Source organism: Carcharhinus amblyrhynchos, chromosome 5 (genome assembly GCF_965287045.1).
Source record: "Carcharhinus amblyrhynchos chromosome 5, sCarAmb.v2.hapA, whole genome shotgun sequence".
In the NCBI taxonomy this organism is placed as follows: Eukaryota; Metazoa; Chordata; class Chondrichthyes; order Carcharhiniformes; family Carcharhinidae; genus Carcharhinus; species Carcharhinus amblyrhynchos.
Genome location: NC_137328.1, coordinates 103,591,049 through 103,607,412, shown reverse-complemented (window position 1 = coordinate 103,607,412; position 16,364 = coordinate 103,591,049). Strand labels below are relative to the sequence as shown.

The following is a 16,364-nucleotide window of genomic DNA, read 5'->3' as shown; positions in this document are numbered from 1 at the left end:
CATCACGGCGCTGTGAGAAAGGGAGGAGCGGAGGGGGTGATTGACAGGCCGCCATGGCGACGGACGGGACCAATGGGCAGGCGGCAGAGGCGGAAGGGGAGGCGTGTCCCTGGGAACAATACTGGATCTTGAGGCTGGGGTGGAACGGCAGGAGGCCATTCGCCAGTGTGGAGCCGAGGGCGCGAGGAGCAGCGGGGGAGGGGGCGGTTAAGTGGAGCCGAGGAGTCGGGGGAGGGGGGCGCCTGGCGCGAGAGGGGGAGGGAAGCGCGAGCTGCTATCTTGGCCGCGTGAACATCAGGTAAACGGGCGGTTGGTTCAGATGAAACGGGGCCGCGGAGCCGGGGACGGGGGGGGTGTTTAGACAGTGCGGCTCGAGCCGATCGCTCACGGATAGCAGGGATCGGAGCAGCTCATTCACAGAGCACCCCCCCCCCCCCCCCGCTTCCTTCAACTCTTCCCATCCCCCCCCTGCCGCTTCCTTCAACTCTTCCCATTCCCCCGCCCGCTCGCTTCCTTCAACTGTTCCTATTCCCCCACCCGCCGTCCGCGAGTTCCAAGCGCGGCCTGGACCCGCACCCTGTCTTCTCTTGTCAGACCCCGGCCTGTGTCTGAAAGGGCTGAGCTAGGCTTTCTGGAGCTGCTTCTCACAGTCAGTATGTCGGGGGGGGGGCAACTTCTTAATTTTTTTTCGCTGGGGGGCGGTGGGGAGAAGGTTAGTCATTAACATTCCTGGGCATTCAAAGCGAGCAGAAAGTTATACATTTAATAAAATGTTGTGAGGTGCGCAGTGTTTCCCCCCGGTTTATTGTCCAGCATTGAGGGAGAGAAAACCGGCCTGGAACCAGCGTTTGCTTCAATGCACATTCTGATGGGGCGGTCGTGTTGCATTGCATAAAGATTTGCTATTTTGGGGAAAGATTTATAACGGAAAAGGAAAACCCGAAAGCCTTTCCGCGAACATAAGCTGACCACGTATTGACATTAATGCAGTCCATATGGATTGTTATGCGGCGCTTCAATTTACTGTACGTTTTTGACCTGAAAGCCGCTTTATTTGCTTTATTTTTTAACGAATTTGTATTTTTCCCAAGTAATATGTATGGACGCAATGTAGTGTCCACCCAGGGATTTTTTTCATTGGTGGTGATCGTTATGTTTTGGGCATGAAGACTGGAATTTGAAATTTCCTTTTTTAAAAAAAACTTAATATACCCAGTTCCAGTTAATTGACTTTGGGTTTTGCACTGCTGCTTCATCGCCCTTTTTACACTCCATTGTAAAATGATCAAACTCCATTTTGCTATTTTGAAATTGTTGATTTTTTTATTTTATGAAAAATTATTTTTCGGGGGGCTGGGTGGGGGGGAAGAACTTTTGGCCAGATTTGATGAGTTCTCCCTGAGAAATGTATAATGTACAGAATTTTTAAACTTCAGTTTGAGAGTAATCAAATCCACATGCTGTAGTGTTCTGGGAGACATTTGCTTTTCTTGCTAAACATCCATTTCCAGATTGCAGTTGTTCTCAATTCATTTCAAAAGGATTTCACAGTGGTAACACTTATTTTCATTGCAAAATAGATATTCTCACCAGTTTATCGTTCACCTCAGTAAACAAAGATCAGTAGTTTGAATTTGATTGCATCGTTCTGATCTGACAATGGTGGATTATTAATCCTAGGACACCTCCAGCTCCCATCTATCGTGCTGTATTGGATTCGCATTATTCTTTCAGTTTAATGCATAGATTGTCACAACTAAGTCATTCCTTTCGCTCGCAGGCTGACCTTGTTCTCGTTTGTTTCCTGTTTGCATGAACGATCACACTGTGCTATTCTGCCAAAGTGGCACTTCTTTTAAACTTGGTGTTTTTCAAGGTAGTGTCAAATTTCTGTCTGGCAAGTCAAGAGGTGTGCACAATTCCCATCTAACTGCTTTTTCCTAGGATTTTTAAATTCAGTGTATCAAAAAGTGCACTTTCTATGTGGAGTAATAATGTTCCTTGCAGAACAATAGTTTGGGGACAGATTTGCCACCAAGATTTTACACAATGTCTTAAAAATATAATCTTTAGAATTACTTCAGACTTGGTGGTAACATGAGGCCAATGCCAAGTAATTTTGCAATGGTTTCAGCTGGTTCCTGTTGCAGTCTATTAACACTTGCCTTTTTTCTGCATGCCAGTTTGTTCCCTTTTTTTGTTTAGCCGGTCAAGCTTGGAAGTGCCACTTGTATAAAGCAAGACCTTCATACTAAACTGGTTTCTGAGGTTGAGTTGTAATGTTTCTGATACATATACATGTGGACATGGGGCATGCAAGTAAGTTGTTGTCAGATTGTTTTGTCAGAAATGTTGATTTTGCATTGCATTTTTTAAAAATACAACTTTCTCTCTCATTTAGGTTGAGACTGCTCACAGGCTAATGTAGTTTGCTGTTGATTGATGGATATTTTTTGGCCGAAGCACCAGAAAGATACGACAAGTTACTCAGCTGTGGAATCTTGCTTTTTTAGAATGTGCTGACGCAATCAAGAAGAAATCAGGAGTACTTTTTTTCTTATTTCTGAAGTGACATTGCATATTTTGAAGGAAATGGTACACAATTTTTCAGATGTTCTTTGACTAAGCAAGCACTGTCCAAAATTAGCAATATCAGCTTTATCGTGCAAAAAGTTCATCTGAAGTTTTAAAAATTTCTTGCCTGCTGAGTGGCTAAAAGACAAAAGTTTTTCTACTTGTATGTTTTACATCCATAACAACAGAGAAAATGAGTGCTGATGGATATCAGTATAGAGCTCTATATGAGTACAAAAAGGAACGAGAAGAAGACATTGATTTGCATGCTGGTGATATACTGATTGTCACTAAGAATACCTTGTTAGCCATGGGTTTCAGCGAGGGAGATGAGGCAAGACCAGATGAGATTGGCTGGCTCACTGGCTTAAATGAAACAACACAGGAAAGTGGAGATTTCCCAGGAACGTATGTCGAGTTTCATGGTTTCAGGAAAATTTCACCACCAACACCCAAGCCTAGACCTCCGAGACCACTGCCTGTGGCGCCAAATCCATCAAGACCAGAAGATTCTGACCAGCAAGGTCAGTCCTTTCAGTTACACATCCAGGAATAATGAAGGAACTGGGTGGTATAGTGTGTATCAGTTAAGAACAATGATTTTAGAAGTAACTATTGCTTAGTTTCTTGTACTTACCAAATTTTTAAAAAACCTGGAGAAATAGAAATTGATTACTTGGGTTATTAGAGTTATAAAAGCTGGCTGGTTCATATATATCTTGAACGCTATTTCTGCTTGCAGAATATTTGTACATTAATCTCTAGCACGTGGAAAATGCTCATTGTTGCTATTTTAGGTCTGTGGACTGGGGAAAAGAAACAGTTAACGGAATATTGCTTGTGTAGATTTATTTTTCAATATTCTTTGCTCCTCCTCCCCTGAAGGTGGTGAGTTTTGGTTATGGTGCAGTTACGTAAGTATCAATAGGTTTCTTTGACCCAACTCAAGTTTCATAATCATGGGTTCCATATGTGAATTTTAGCTTTCTTGACAGCCATGCATGTGAGGTGGATCTCACTCAGAACTGGAGCACGTTCATTGACTTTTTTTCTTTTTCCATCCATCTCGTATCAATCATATAGTAAAATCAATTTAGTGCAATGGTTGAGATCAGCTAACTAAGTCATTGACTAGGTTCACTTACTACACATACAGAATTGATGAATATATTTCCATACAGTAGGCATTTGTGTAAATGAAGTGAATTGCAGTAGCAAAAAACTACTGTTTAAAAAAAAAAGTTATTACATCTGGCGCTCGCTCCCTTCTCTCAATTCTCCAAATTGAGAGAAATTTGGATTTTCTCTCAATTTTTTGTTGTGTTTTGACTTTTTGCTTGCAATAGAAGATGACCGCTTCTTCAATTGCAATAGCCATTGTGTGTCCTGAAGTTATGATATGCTATGTAGTTGCAGTTTTGTTAATTATTCCTAGTCTCTCCAAAAAAACAGTAAATTCATTAACACAGTTTTTTAAGATGCTAAGACAGAAGAATACAAAGATACAAATTGTATTCAGAACAGCTATTCAATTTCATTATATAGAAACAGGCCATTTGGCCCAGCCAGTCCATGGTGGCATTTATGCTCCATTTGAGCCTCCTCCCATCTTTCCTCATTGGGTGGCATGGCCAGGGACCCACGTTCAATTCCCAGCTTGGGTCACTGCTTGTGTGGAGTTTGCACGTGTCCTCGTGGTGCTCTGGTTTCCTCCCACGTTCTGAAAGACATGTTGGTCAGGTGCATTGACCCGAACAGATGCTGGACTGTGGGGACTAGGGAATTTCACAATAACTTCATTGCATTGTTAATGTAATCACAGTGTAGTCACAAGTCTTACTTGTGACTAATAAACTTCAGAATAAATTATCTTTAAATCCACCATCATAATCTATTCCCATCTCCCTCATCCTTGACTAGCTACCCCTTAAACACACTTGCTTAAGCCTTTCCCTGTCATTAGCAAATTCCATTTTCTTGCTACTGTATGACTGAAAAACTGTCTGAATTTTCTTTTGCATTTCACTCTGACTATTTTATTTTGATGACTTCTAGCTGTGCTCCTCCCCACAAGAGAAAATATTCTCTCTCTCTACTCAAACAGCTGTAAAACTATGACAGGTTTGACAATCAGGTTATCATCTTTATGTAATATAGTGACCAGAACTGCACACAGTACTGTCTTAATTCCAGTGTAACCAAGGTTTGATGAAGATTTACACAAATGCCTATTGTATGGAATTATATTCCTCAATTCTGTATGTGTAGTAAGTGAACCTAGTCAATGACTTAGCTGATTTCAACCATTGCACTAATTGATTTTACTTCCCTACCTTGCTTTAATTGTGAAGTTTGAAAGGAATTGGCTTTGAAATGTTTGAAGTTTTAGCAAATGTCCAAATTTATCTTGGACTGCCAGAGTTATTAATTGTTGTTATCTCATTTCAGTGAGTCATTTTGAGTATTTGACTTTTGACATGGCCATAACACTGCGTCTGGGCCAAATGTTAACATTTGATCTCCTAGTTAACCCAACTCTGGCACTCGGCATTAAGATTACTGTGTGGATGTGGATTCAATGAAATTGAGCATTAGGATGGTAGAGGCTCAAGGGAAAGCTGTTGAAAGTCAAACTGATTGCAGTCTGCCAGTTAATTAGGAATAAAAACGTCAACTTATAAATATGGTGCCTTTAACGTAATGAATTGTCCCAAGGCACTTCACGGGGCATCATGAAATAAACATGACACTGAGCTATTAGTAATGAGGTCAGGTGACCAAACATTGGTCGAACAAGTAGGTTTTAAGGAGTGCCTTCAAGGAGCATAGAGAGATGTATAAATGCAGGGAGAGTATTCCAGAGCTTGGAGACTATGCAATTAAAATTGGGATGGTCAAGAGGCCAGAATTTGGGTGTAGCTTCCCCAAGGGTTGTAGCACTGGAAGAGATTAGAGGGAGGAGCAAAATCATGTTGGGGATTTGAAGACACTGTTTTAAGAATTTTAAAATCGACATCAAGCAAAGCTTTGGATGATCTCCATTTTACAGAAAGTGAAATGCGGAAGACTAGCCGAGAGCACATAGGAGTAGTCCAGTCTAGGGGTAACAAAGACATGGATGTGGGCTTCTGAATGAGTTGGAATGGACAAAATCAGTGGTGTCATGTGGGTGGAAACAGGTGGTCACAGTAATGTGCAAATCTGAGGTTGAAAGCTTATCTCAAGATCAACTGTGACACCAAACTTATGAACAAACTTTCTTCTTCTTAGAATATTGCAAGTGAGAGAAATGGCATTGGTAGCTAGGGAATGGAGTTTGGAGCCAGGACCAGAAACAGTGTATTCAATCTTCCCAATATTTAGATGAAGCATAATATATTGTTCCAATGTGATAATTGAGAGTCTCTCTACATTACTATTTGGTTTGAACTGTGCTTCCCTGTTGCTATTAAACATAAGACGTGTTTATCAGTTTTAATTTGATTAATCAGTTTTATTCCTACAGTTTAAAATTCTAGCCTTGGTTCTGCACTACTGAAGAGTGTTTCAAATCTGGGCTAGTCTTCTAGAATCAGTGTCTCCTAATAGCTGAGCATTCCTTTGGGATTTTGCAATTCTATCCCATTCTGCAATCTCATTTGCACAGACTACTTTATAAACGATGAATTGGTGAGAAAGAGTATGTTGAGGATAGGCATTAGAAAGGGAAAAATAATCTGTTCCTATAATGAATGCACTGCTTATGGGGATGGGTGGAAGTTATCTACATTGATAAAAATGTTTTCCAGTCTTCTCCCTGCAACTTGGATCTAGTGTTTTTGTTAACTTCTCTTTGTGACATGGCTCTTGAGATTGAGATTTTAGTTTATTGCAATAAAATGCATCCCTGCATGATCCATGACTTTGCAAAGTTCTGAAGCTAAGGTTAGAGAGTGTTGTTCAAAATGAGAGTTTCCTAATGAGTAGGATGTGCCTTGGGTTTGATATGTTATTATCTAACTGTTAAGCTGTAATATGCAGCCAAGCTGGAATATTTGGCAAAGCAGTTGAATTTTTAGTTTTGCTATGACAGGAAAAACTGCGTGCATTGCACTTCAATTACAGAAGTGCTCTCTTATTTAAATAAAACTCGATCTTGATCCTTGAAATTTTGGGGCATTTATCTTACAGCACATCTTGTTTAAACATGCATCAGCTTGGTTCTTGAGATCTAAGTTTTGGGCTAAAGGTGTCCTACATCCATGATCCCCAAGTATATTTGTATTTTTGACTTTCTTTCCTCTTTCCCCTGTGTTTCTATCCTAATATGAAGTCACTGTGCTAGTTTATAAATGGAACATATATTTTGGGTACATTTCATGGATTTTCCTCATCTTTCTGATTAGTATTGGCTAACTTTTTCTCCTGTTCTTATCTGTAATTTTTTATGGGGCTTGCAAATGGGCAAGTAAATAGCTGGCTCCTAGATTGTGAGCAAGGGCTGGAAAGACTGTTGGTGAGAGAACCAAGGGACGAATGATGCATAGTGAGAGGGGTAGCAAACAAAGGGAGTTTGGGAGGAAAATGTCAATTGGGAGGGTTGGAAAGTGGTAAAAAGAATGGACCAAAGGATTGGGAGAGTGACAAGTGGAATGTCAATTGGAAGTTGAGCAATATTGCCATTTGGTTCAAGGTGACCAATACATTTTTTTTAATGTAGTAGTCATAGGTCAGGAATGTGCCACATCTTTGCTTTCTTAGAGGTAAGCAATTTTTTTTCATGTAGTACACCCCCTTTTTAAAAAGCTGTAGCTGTACAAAATGAAGAATGAGGTCATATTTTACAATTGTGTGCATTTATATAGCATCTTTCCCATATAATATGTCCTCGGGCATTTTGCCGGAACATATAAGGCTAAAGTTTGTGCTAAGCCATGTAAGGCAATATTAGGAAAAATAGCCAGAAGCTTGGTCTCAGGTAGGTTTTAGAACGAGGCTTATTGGTGTGAAGAGATTTAGGGAAGGAAATTACAAAATTTTAGGACTTTTACAGCTGAATTCATGGCCATCAATGGTAGAGCAGTAAAATTGGGGATGCTCAAAAGCCAGAAATACAAGATATGGGCTGGAGGAGGGTGAGGTCACGGAGGGATTTGAAAACAATGAAAATTTTAAAATGGAGATATGTGACCAGGAGCTGTTGAAGGCCAGTAAGTACAAGAGTAATGGATGAATGTGTCTTAGTCCAAGTTAAAACACCAGCAGAATTTTGAATAAGTTCAACTTTACAGTGGATGGAATCTAGAAGACTGATGAGGAGTGTGTTGGTAACAACGGCAAGGTTGACAGTTCCACCAGCAGATGAGCTGAGGCAGGGAAGCAGCTGGGTGGTGTTAGAGGTGGGTATAAGTGGTCTGTGTGATAGAGACCTCATCTTGGGGGAAGTACAACTCCAATGTTATGACCAGTTTGGTTTGGATTCAGTGGAGTGGCCAGAGTACAGAATTGGCAGTAAATACCAAAGACAATGGCTTTAACCTTTCCAATATTTTTTGGAGGAAATACTTGCTTATCCATTTCTGGATGTTGGACAAGTAGCCTTGAGAAGTGGTGGTGAGGTGTCATCAGTACACAGGCGAAAACCAACTTTTTTGAATGACATCAGTGGGGAGCAGATAGGTGAAATTTACAGTAATTTTTCCCCTTGCTGGTTGTACCCAGTTTGGGGTAAGGAACATGAAAATTTGATTTATTATTGTCACATGTATTAATGCACAGTGAAAAGTATTGTTTCTTGCACGCTATACAGACAAAACACACCATTCACAGAGAAAGAAACAAGAGTGTGTAGAATGTAGGGTTACAGTCACAGCTAGGGTGTAGAGAAAGATCAACTTAATGCAAGATAAGTCTAGTCAAAAGTCTGACAGCAGCAGCGAAAAAGCTGTTCTTGAGTTGGTTGATATGTGACCTCAGACTTTTGTATCTTCTTCCTGAAGGAAGAAGTGAAAGAGAGAATGTGCAAGATGTGTGGCATCCTTAATTGTGCTGGCTGCTTTGCTGAGGCAGCGAGAAGTGTAAACAGAGTCAGTGGATGGGAGGCTGGTTTGCATGATGAATTGGGCTACATTCACAACCTTTTGTAGTTCCTTGTGGTCTTTGATAGAGCAGGAACCGTACCAAGCTGTGATACAACCAGAAACAATGCTTTCTACGGTGCATCTGTAAAAGTTGGTGAAAGCCACAGCTGACATGCCAAATATCCTTAGTCTTCTGAGAAAGTAGAGATGTTGGTGGGCTTTCTTAACTATAGTGTTGGCATGGGGGAGCCAGGACAATTTGTTGGTGATCTGGACACCTAAAAACTTGAAGCTCTCAACCCTTTCTACATTGTCCCCATTGATGTAGACAGGAACACATTCTCCTTTACGCTTCCAGAAGTCTATGACAACCTCCTTTGTTTTGTTGACATTGAGGGAGAAATTATTGTTACTGCACCGTTCAACAGATTAATGTTTTAAAGTTAATTTTTTTGGTACTTTTATTCCAACCAAAAAACCCAATTCAAATTAAATCCAATTCATGATCCCATGTGAAAAATGAACAAGATCCAAACTGAGACATTGCACCTCATCCTTGGCTTAATCTCTTGCTTCATCTAAGCCAAAAGGCCACGATAGCTTTGAAAAAAAATTGCATCAGGCCCGGTTTAACTTTATTGGCTATTCTGATCCTTTACTCCACCCTAACCTAAACAAACCATCATCACAGAGGTCCGTACTCCCGACGTGCAATGGGCTAGCCTCGTCACAGTTTCCGCTCTGTCAGGTTGCTTCCAAGAAATCCTTCTCCCCTCAGGTGATCAGTGGCAATTACATGCCTTAAAATTAGTCATCACTGGTTAAAGGTAGCAAAGAGCTAGAATTCCTTCAAACAAGGCTGGATTTAACCACAACATTAGAATATTGGATCTCTATAACTGAAATACGTTTTCTTCCAAAAACCAGTTTGGCCTGTCTCGATCAAATTGTCTGCAAGGGATAATGATTATGACATGACTTCCTGCAGGCTTGGGTTGCTATTTTGAATAGATTAACCCTTCAATTGCATGAACAACCTGTGTATTGGAGTCAGGTGACCAAGTAAAATAAGATGTTTTTATGTTTGAATGGTAGTAATTAGCCCCTAGGTTTGTACAGTTCAGTTATTTAATTACCTTCTAATTTCAATAGTCAAAATGCTAGAAAGCCAATAATTGCTGGAGTAACTTACATATTCCTTTCAAATGAACAATGTTACAGAAATGTTCTTGCAAGTCATAGTATGGTTGCCCAGAAATACCATTAATTGTGGCAAATCCAAATTATCTGTCTTTGAAGACCATTTGGTTTTTATTCCCTACTTTAACCCATCTTGCAAGGGATTTGCTACTTATAAAATCTTGAGCTAACTGTTTTGAATTGCCAAGTGTCTGTATACTAATAGTTTCTTTCCATAAGATGCTTCCTTACCTGCTGAAACATGCTGGCTATTCAAAATGAATATCGGTAATGGAGTTGCCCTGATATAAATTAGCCAGAAGAGGTATGGCAGATAAAGAATCATTGGCTACTTATGGCTTCCAATTGGCCCAAGGGCATCTAACCTCCTGATGACCTCCTCATTGCAAGTATAATTGCAGAGGGATGCGAGGATGAGTGGTATGATGGCAGGCATGGCGCTTACTGAATTTTATGTAACCCCTGCTGACAGCATAAAATCCAAACCTATGTGTCTAAACATGTTGGAGACAAGCTGTCTAAAATTGTCTTTGGATAATTTCAAATAGTCAGTGGGAAGTAATTTTGCTCGTATTTAAGAGATCTAATAGACTTAACTTGGGGTCTTTAACAATTCTACATTTTTCATTTCTGTCTTCAGAAAGAAACTGCAGTGTTTGGTTTGCTGCTTTTTATTGCCTTACTAGCTTCTTGTAGCATTTAGCAACCTGTATCTACACTCTGAGATCTTTTTATTCTTGACTCTAATATTTGTTACTTATTTTCCAAGAAATAATGTGGCGTCCTTGTACTTCGTACCAAAATATACTACCTCACACTTAAGCTCTTTTCCCAATACCATGCAATGTCGTCTTGTATTTTATTGCAGTCCTCCCGTATTAATTACACCCTAATTTACTATTGTTGTCTTATTTTGGAATTGGAAATATGATCCTAAAATCTAAACCGTTTTTGTAACTGGTGGGCCCAGCATGAATCTTTGAATAGCATTTGCCAAAAAATCTGCGAAGTATATTCTAATGCCATTGAGGAAAACCTGATGCAATCAGAATTGCATGTACAGATTAAGTTGCCACCAATCAATTTGTCTTTCTCTGTTGCACTTTGAGGGGTTTGTATCCTTTACCAATGGCGTACTTATCTAGCTCTACCTTTAGGTGACACAAAAATTTGTTTTCAGTGGTAATAAAATGATATTCCTCCAATTTGAGAAAGTTCATGAAGTGGTATGCTGCTTTTTGACTGACTGATTTCATGTTCTTTGTCTAAAGAATTAGTGCCTGGAAACAAAATTCTTCAGTGAGCAGCTTCAGGCATGGACAAGTTAAGTCTCCCCAGATACGATAGCAATGCTGCCATATAAACACTGTAGCTATCATTTAGTGGTAAATTAGTCTATACATGCAATTCTAAATTGTTATTCTTTCCAATAGTATTTGCATATAGAATGCTGTTTAATTTGTATTTGAAATGGTGGTATGTCTGCTATAGTAACCACTTTAGTTTGAGAGACTACTAAGATTGTTTTTGGGTTTAATGAAATCTAAGATTCCTATAGTGGTTCAGTTCAAATGTTACTAAGATGCTGCTGTTTCATGCCTATTGTTTCACACTGCTTAAAGTATATTAATCACCTTTATTTTTGTAAATAGAATGCTGAAAGTTGGCTGCAACTGCAAGTTTCACTTATTGCCATAAATCCTTGTGTTGTGGATTAGATTTATGAAAGAAGGAAATGATTTGTCTTCTGCGCATTACATTATTGCATGCATAAGGGTTGCTAATCCCCTTTGCATGCGACTTTGTTTGAGTTGTTTATTTTGAATAAAACTCAAAAGAATTCTGTAACTTTGGGAGGTGGTGACGTAGTGGTAATGTCACTGCACTAGTAATCTAGGCTTGGAACACCAATTCAAATCCAATCATGAAATTTCAATTTAAATAATATCCAGAAGTCTAAGTAATGGTGACAGTGAAACTATCATTGATTTTTATTAAAAACACAACTGTTCATTAATATCCCTTTTTAGAGAAGAAAATCTGCCATCCTTGTCTGGGCTGGCCTACATGTTATCCAATAATGTAGTTGACAAGTACTACTCAGTTCACTAGCAGTTAAGAATGGGCAACAAATGCCAATGATGCCCACATCGAAAGAACAATAACAAAAATCCACTCTAGACTTTGCAATAAACTCTGCAGCACTTTTATAGACATGTCTTGAATTCAGTGCTTGGACATATGTTACATTGAGAGCATAATTCATTCGTAACAAAGTCTGGCAAATCAAAATCATCTGTTGTGAATACCAGCCAATCTACTGTATAATTTTCTGTTCAGTTATTTTTAATGTAAAACAGTGATCTGGCCTTGAACACTTGCGTGACCTTTGATGTCTGAAACAATTGAAACGTGTGAAAATGGGTCTTGTAGAGCAGTTGGTATTGTAAACTAAAGATATTGGATAGTTACTGAATGTAATTGGGACCCAAATTCTGGGTGATTATAACTATATGCAGTACTTTAGCTGTGGTCTATCTTTTACGAATCCTAACATAATTTCATTGCTTTTGTATGCTGTGTCTTGGCTAATAAAACAAAATATCCCCAATGCCAACTTAATCACTGTACCTATCTGTTTACAGGGATCTGTAAGCCTACACTTCAAGGTTCCTTTGTTCCTTCATGCTTCTCAATATCCTACCATTTATCATGTATTCCTTTGCTCTGTTGCTCTTCCAAAATGCATTACCTTGGATTTTTCTAGATTAAATTCCATTTGTCATTTTTCTGCTTGCCTGACCAAGCCATTGATATATTCCTGAATTAGAATGTGATTACTGTTGTGGGGGCACCAAGATTTATATGAATGTTGCTAAGATGGATTGGATAAGCGCACTGTTTCCTTTGGAAAAAGGGAGGCTGAGGGGATATTAAATTGAGGGACCAGACAAGAGTTTTTAGGGAGAACTAGTGTCCTTTTTAGCAGAGAGGCTAACAACCCGGAAGCATAGATTTCAACTAATTGGCAAAAGAACGAGAGGGAAGGAGAACTTCCTGATGACCGTTTCCTGTACCATCTGCAGACCTCTCATTCACACCTCCTATGTTATTATGATTGCCATAGAAACCAATTTAAAATTCCTCAGCCACAAACAAATGCGCAAGATTTCAAGTTTTAAGACTCTTGCTGTAACAAATTAAAATCAGTGCAGAGTAACCATTAATAAGCAACTACCATTGCAAACTACAGAAAAGCTATTTCCACATTAAACTCACCTGAATATCATGGTCTCAGCAGATATGTAGTTTTGTAGATTTAGTCTCAAATTCCCTGCAGCTTTTCAGTAGATTTCCTGCTTCTTGCCACACCCGAGGTGAGACTTCCAGTATTCTATGAAAGCCTCTACATTCCGCCTTTTGTCTGCAAGTGACTTGGGGTGGCATGGTGGCACAGTGGTTAGCACTGCTGCTTCACAGTGCCAGGGACCTGGGTTCTATTCTGGCCTTGGGTGACTGTCAGTGTGGATTTTGCACTTTCTCCCCATTTCTGCTTGGCTTTCTTTTGGGTGCTTTGCTTTCCTCCCAGAGTTCATAGATTTGCAGATTAGGTGGACTGGCTATGCTGAATTGCCAGTTAGTGTCTTGAGATGTGTAAGTTAGGGAAATTAATAGGGTAAATGTTGAGTTACAGTGACAGGGCCTGAGTAAAATGCTATTTTGGGGGGGTCAGTGCAGATCCAATGGGCCAAGTGACCAGCTGTACTATAAGGACTCTATGATTCTCTTTTCTCTCCAGTTTTTTAAAAATATAGGATGTTGCAATGAGGAAATCGTGAGATGCTTTTGGACTTTTTAAACAAAGAAAATTATTGCACAGGTACAAGCCCTTTTGGCCCTCCAAGCCTGCACTGACCATGCTGCCCAAATGATCTAAAACCCCCTACCCTTCCAGGGACCGTATTCTCTATTCCCATCCCATTCATGTATTTGTCAAGACTCCCCTCAGTATCCATTTCCACTAGTTTCCCTGGCAGCGAGTTCCAAGCACCTACTACTAAGTTGAATCATATTCCAACCTGTATTTACTTTGTGATTTCGACATAAGTGGACCCGGAACAGACTCAGCATTGCTCTAATGCTTACTCTTCCAATATTAACAATTCTTCTTTATATTGCCCTATTGCCTATTTAGTCCTATGGAAACTACAGTCAGTATTCTTTTCAAAAAATGAAAAACAAAATATGTAATGAAAGGCAGCAATTGGAGTTCAGGGTTTTTGTAGGTAACTTTCTGAACTATTTAAACTTTACTGTTGTAGCATATTACCTTCAGAGTTCTTGAATGCATTTAAAATACTGTAGCCTTGTGTGGGTGGTGGTATGAAACCTGTGCCAAGCGATCACAGTAGGAAAAAAAATCTTCGCACTTAAAATAAATATAAAAAGAAAATTTGGTTACTGTAGGGTGTGAAGTTGAACTTGTTTTCCATATTGTCACATCCATTCCCTGTGTATGTGGAGAGGAACTTCCTTTCGGAAAACTAACTTCAGCGTCTAATCCTGTAACTTAGTTCTGTTTTAGACAGTAACCCTTGTTGGTGCAAATTGTCTGACTTCCATTCAGTATGGGAGGGAAAAAGGACTGGAGGTACAAATGTTTGTGCCCACTAAGAAGTCTTGCAACACCGGGTTAAACGCCAACAGATTTATTTGGTATTGCAAGCTTTTGGAGCACTGCTCCTTCATTAATTGTTTGGGCCAAAAGCTTGTGGGTATAAAATAGCTCCACCTCCAGTATTTGTCATAGACTTTTGTTGCCTTACTTGAAACTTACTAAATGTGCTATAAATGTTTATATTGCTGTTTGCTTGAATAACTGCAGTACTTTCTCTGAGATGAATCTTTAGTAAATATGAGATTGGCTATTCTGTATGAACTGTGAATGATTCCTCTTGGCTTGTTGATTTTTATCAGTATTGTATGTGGTGCTCTCTACTCATGTACATAAGACTGCCCTGGCCAAAACTACAAAGCTGTGTACTTCGGTGGGGTGGAAGTTCTTAAGTTCCTTAATCATGTAGCTCAGATACAAAATATACTTCGTGAACTTTGTTCTTTCCCCGGATCCTCTGAGTGAGTTACTTCAGCTGTTGGTTATAAATTTATCTCACTGCTAATGTTTTACTAATTTGTTTTAGAATAAATGGATAAATGCTAACTTCATTTGTACGTTGACAAAGCTTTTTGTTTTGCGCTTTATCAGGACAGACACAAGAATACCAAATTTCAAAGAGATCAATAATTGCATGAGAAACGAATGCTGATTGGTTGGCAAGCAAACTCTGGTTGCAGCATTGCCCAAGTAATGCAGCATTGCCCAAGTAATGCACCATGGAATGGTTGACCGCATACTTTTGTTTAATTGCTATGGGCGCAATGCCTGGACATGTTCTTTCTGGGCAGTACTTGCTGAATAATCCAGAATGTACTAAGAAATACACTAACAACCAATAAGATTGTCTGTCAGGCGTGCATTGTATTGTATTCAACTTGACCTAATCGTAATTAAATTCACTTTTAGTTTACTGTACAGTATTACGTCATTCTTCCCATGTGATTGACTGAAGCTTGGCTGTAACCAATCCTTAGGAGTTTTAAAAAAAAATCACTTTCTCAATCCTACAAGAACATTGTCAAGTTTAAAACCATTAAACAATTTGAAGTTTGATGTCAATGTAGGAAAAATCAAACTTTATTAGAAAGCATAATTTTACAGTTAAATTTAATTTTCTATCTCCGCCACCTAATGGATACTTATGTAAAATAGAGTTTTCTTAGTGAAGGAAGTGAAGGATAATTGCGCTTTCAATTTAATCAATCCAAGGATTTTGTTCTACAGCCGGACTTGTCAGTGGCTCCTGCTTTCATACATTGTGTTGGCATCCTCCTTCGGTACTCTGTGGTCTGAGTACAATATTTACCTGATATCTACCTCCAGTTATGAGAAGTTTCTGCAAAGCAAAATATGTTAAGTGAGTGGTCAAAAGTTTGGCAAATGGTGCAAAATGTGAGATTGTCCATTTTGGGGGGAAAAATAGAAAAGGCCAAATATTATTTAAATGGAGCAAGACTATAGAATATTGCAGTACACAGCTGTGTCCTTGTACGTGAATCACAAAAGATTAGCATGCAGGTGCAACAAGTAGCAGGAGGCAAATGGAATGTAACCCCTACCGTTTGGCCTGGGCTTGCAAAATCCTACTAACTGTCCTTAGACGATTCACACCTCTTTAACCTGTGATTAGCCCTCTCTCCACTCGCACTGCCTGTACCAGCAAAAACTTGATTACCTGTAAAGAGTTGCATTCCAACCATTCTTCATATTCCAATCTGTAATTATCTTGCAAAAATGTCTTTGCCTATATATGCCGTGTTTGTGAACCTACCTTTCCACTCACCTGATGAAGGGACAGTACTCTGAAAGCTTGTGATTCCAAATAAACCTGTTGGATTTTGAGACTTGTGCCC

General features: G+C 39.4%; 1 protein-coding gene across 1 annotated transcript in view; it reads left to right on the top strand.

The window, feature by feature from the left end:
- The first annotated feature begins 233 nt into the window (after nucleotides 1-233).
- pik3r1 (phosphoinositide-3-kinase, regulatory subunit 1 (alpha)) overlaps nucleotides 234-16,364 on the top strand; it is a 76,862-nt gene continuing 60,731 nt past the window's right edge. Inside the window, exons 1-2 of the mRNA XM_080189359.1 lie at nucleotides 234-298; nucleotides 2,402-3,098. Coding sequence (XP_080045485.1) covers nucleotides 2,768-3,098 — 331 coding nt within the window. The 5' untranslated portion in view covers nucleotides 234-298; nucleotides 2,402-2,767. The remainder of the gene's footprint in view (nucleotides 299-2,401; nucleotides 3,099-16,364) is intronic.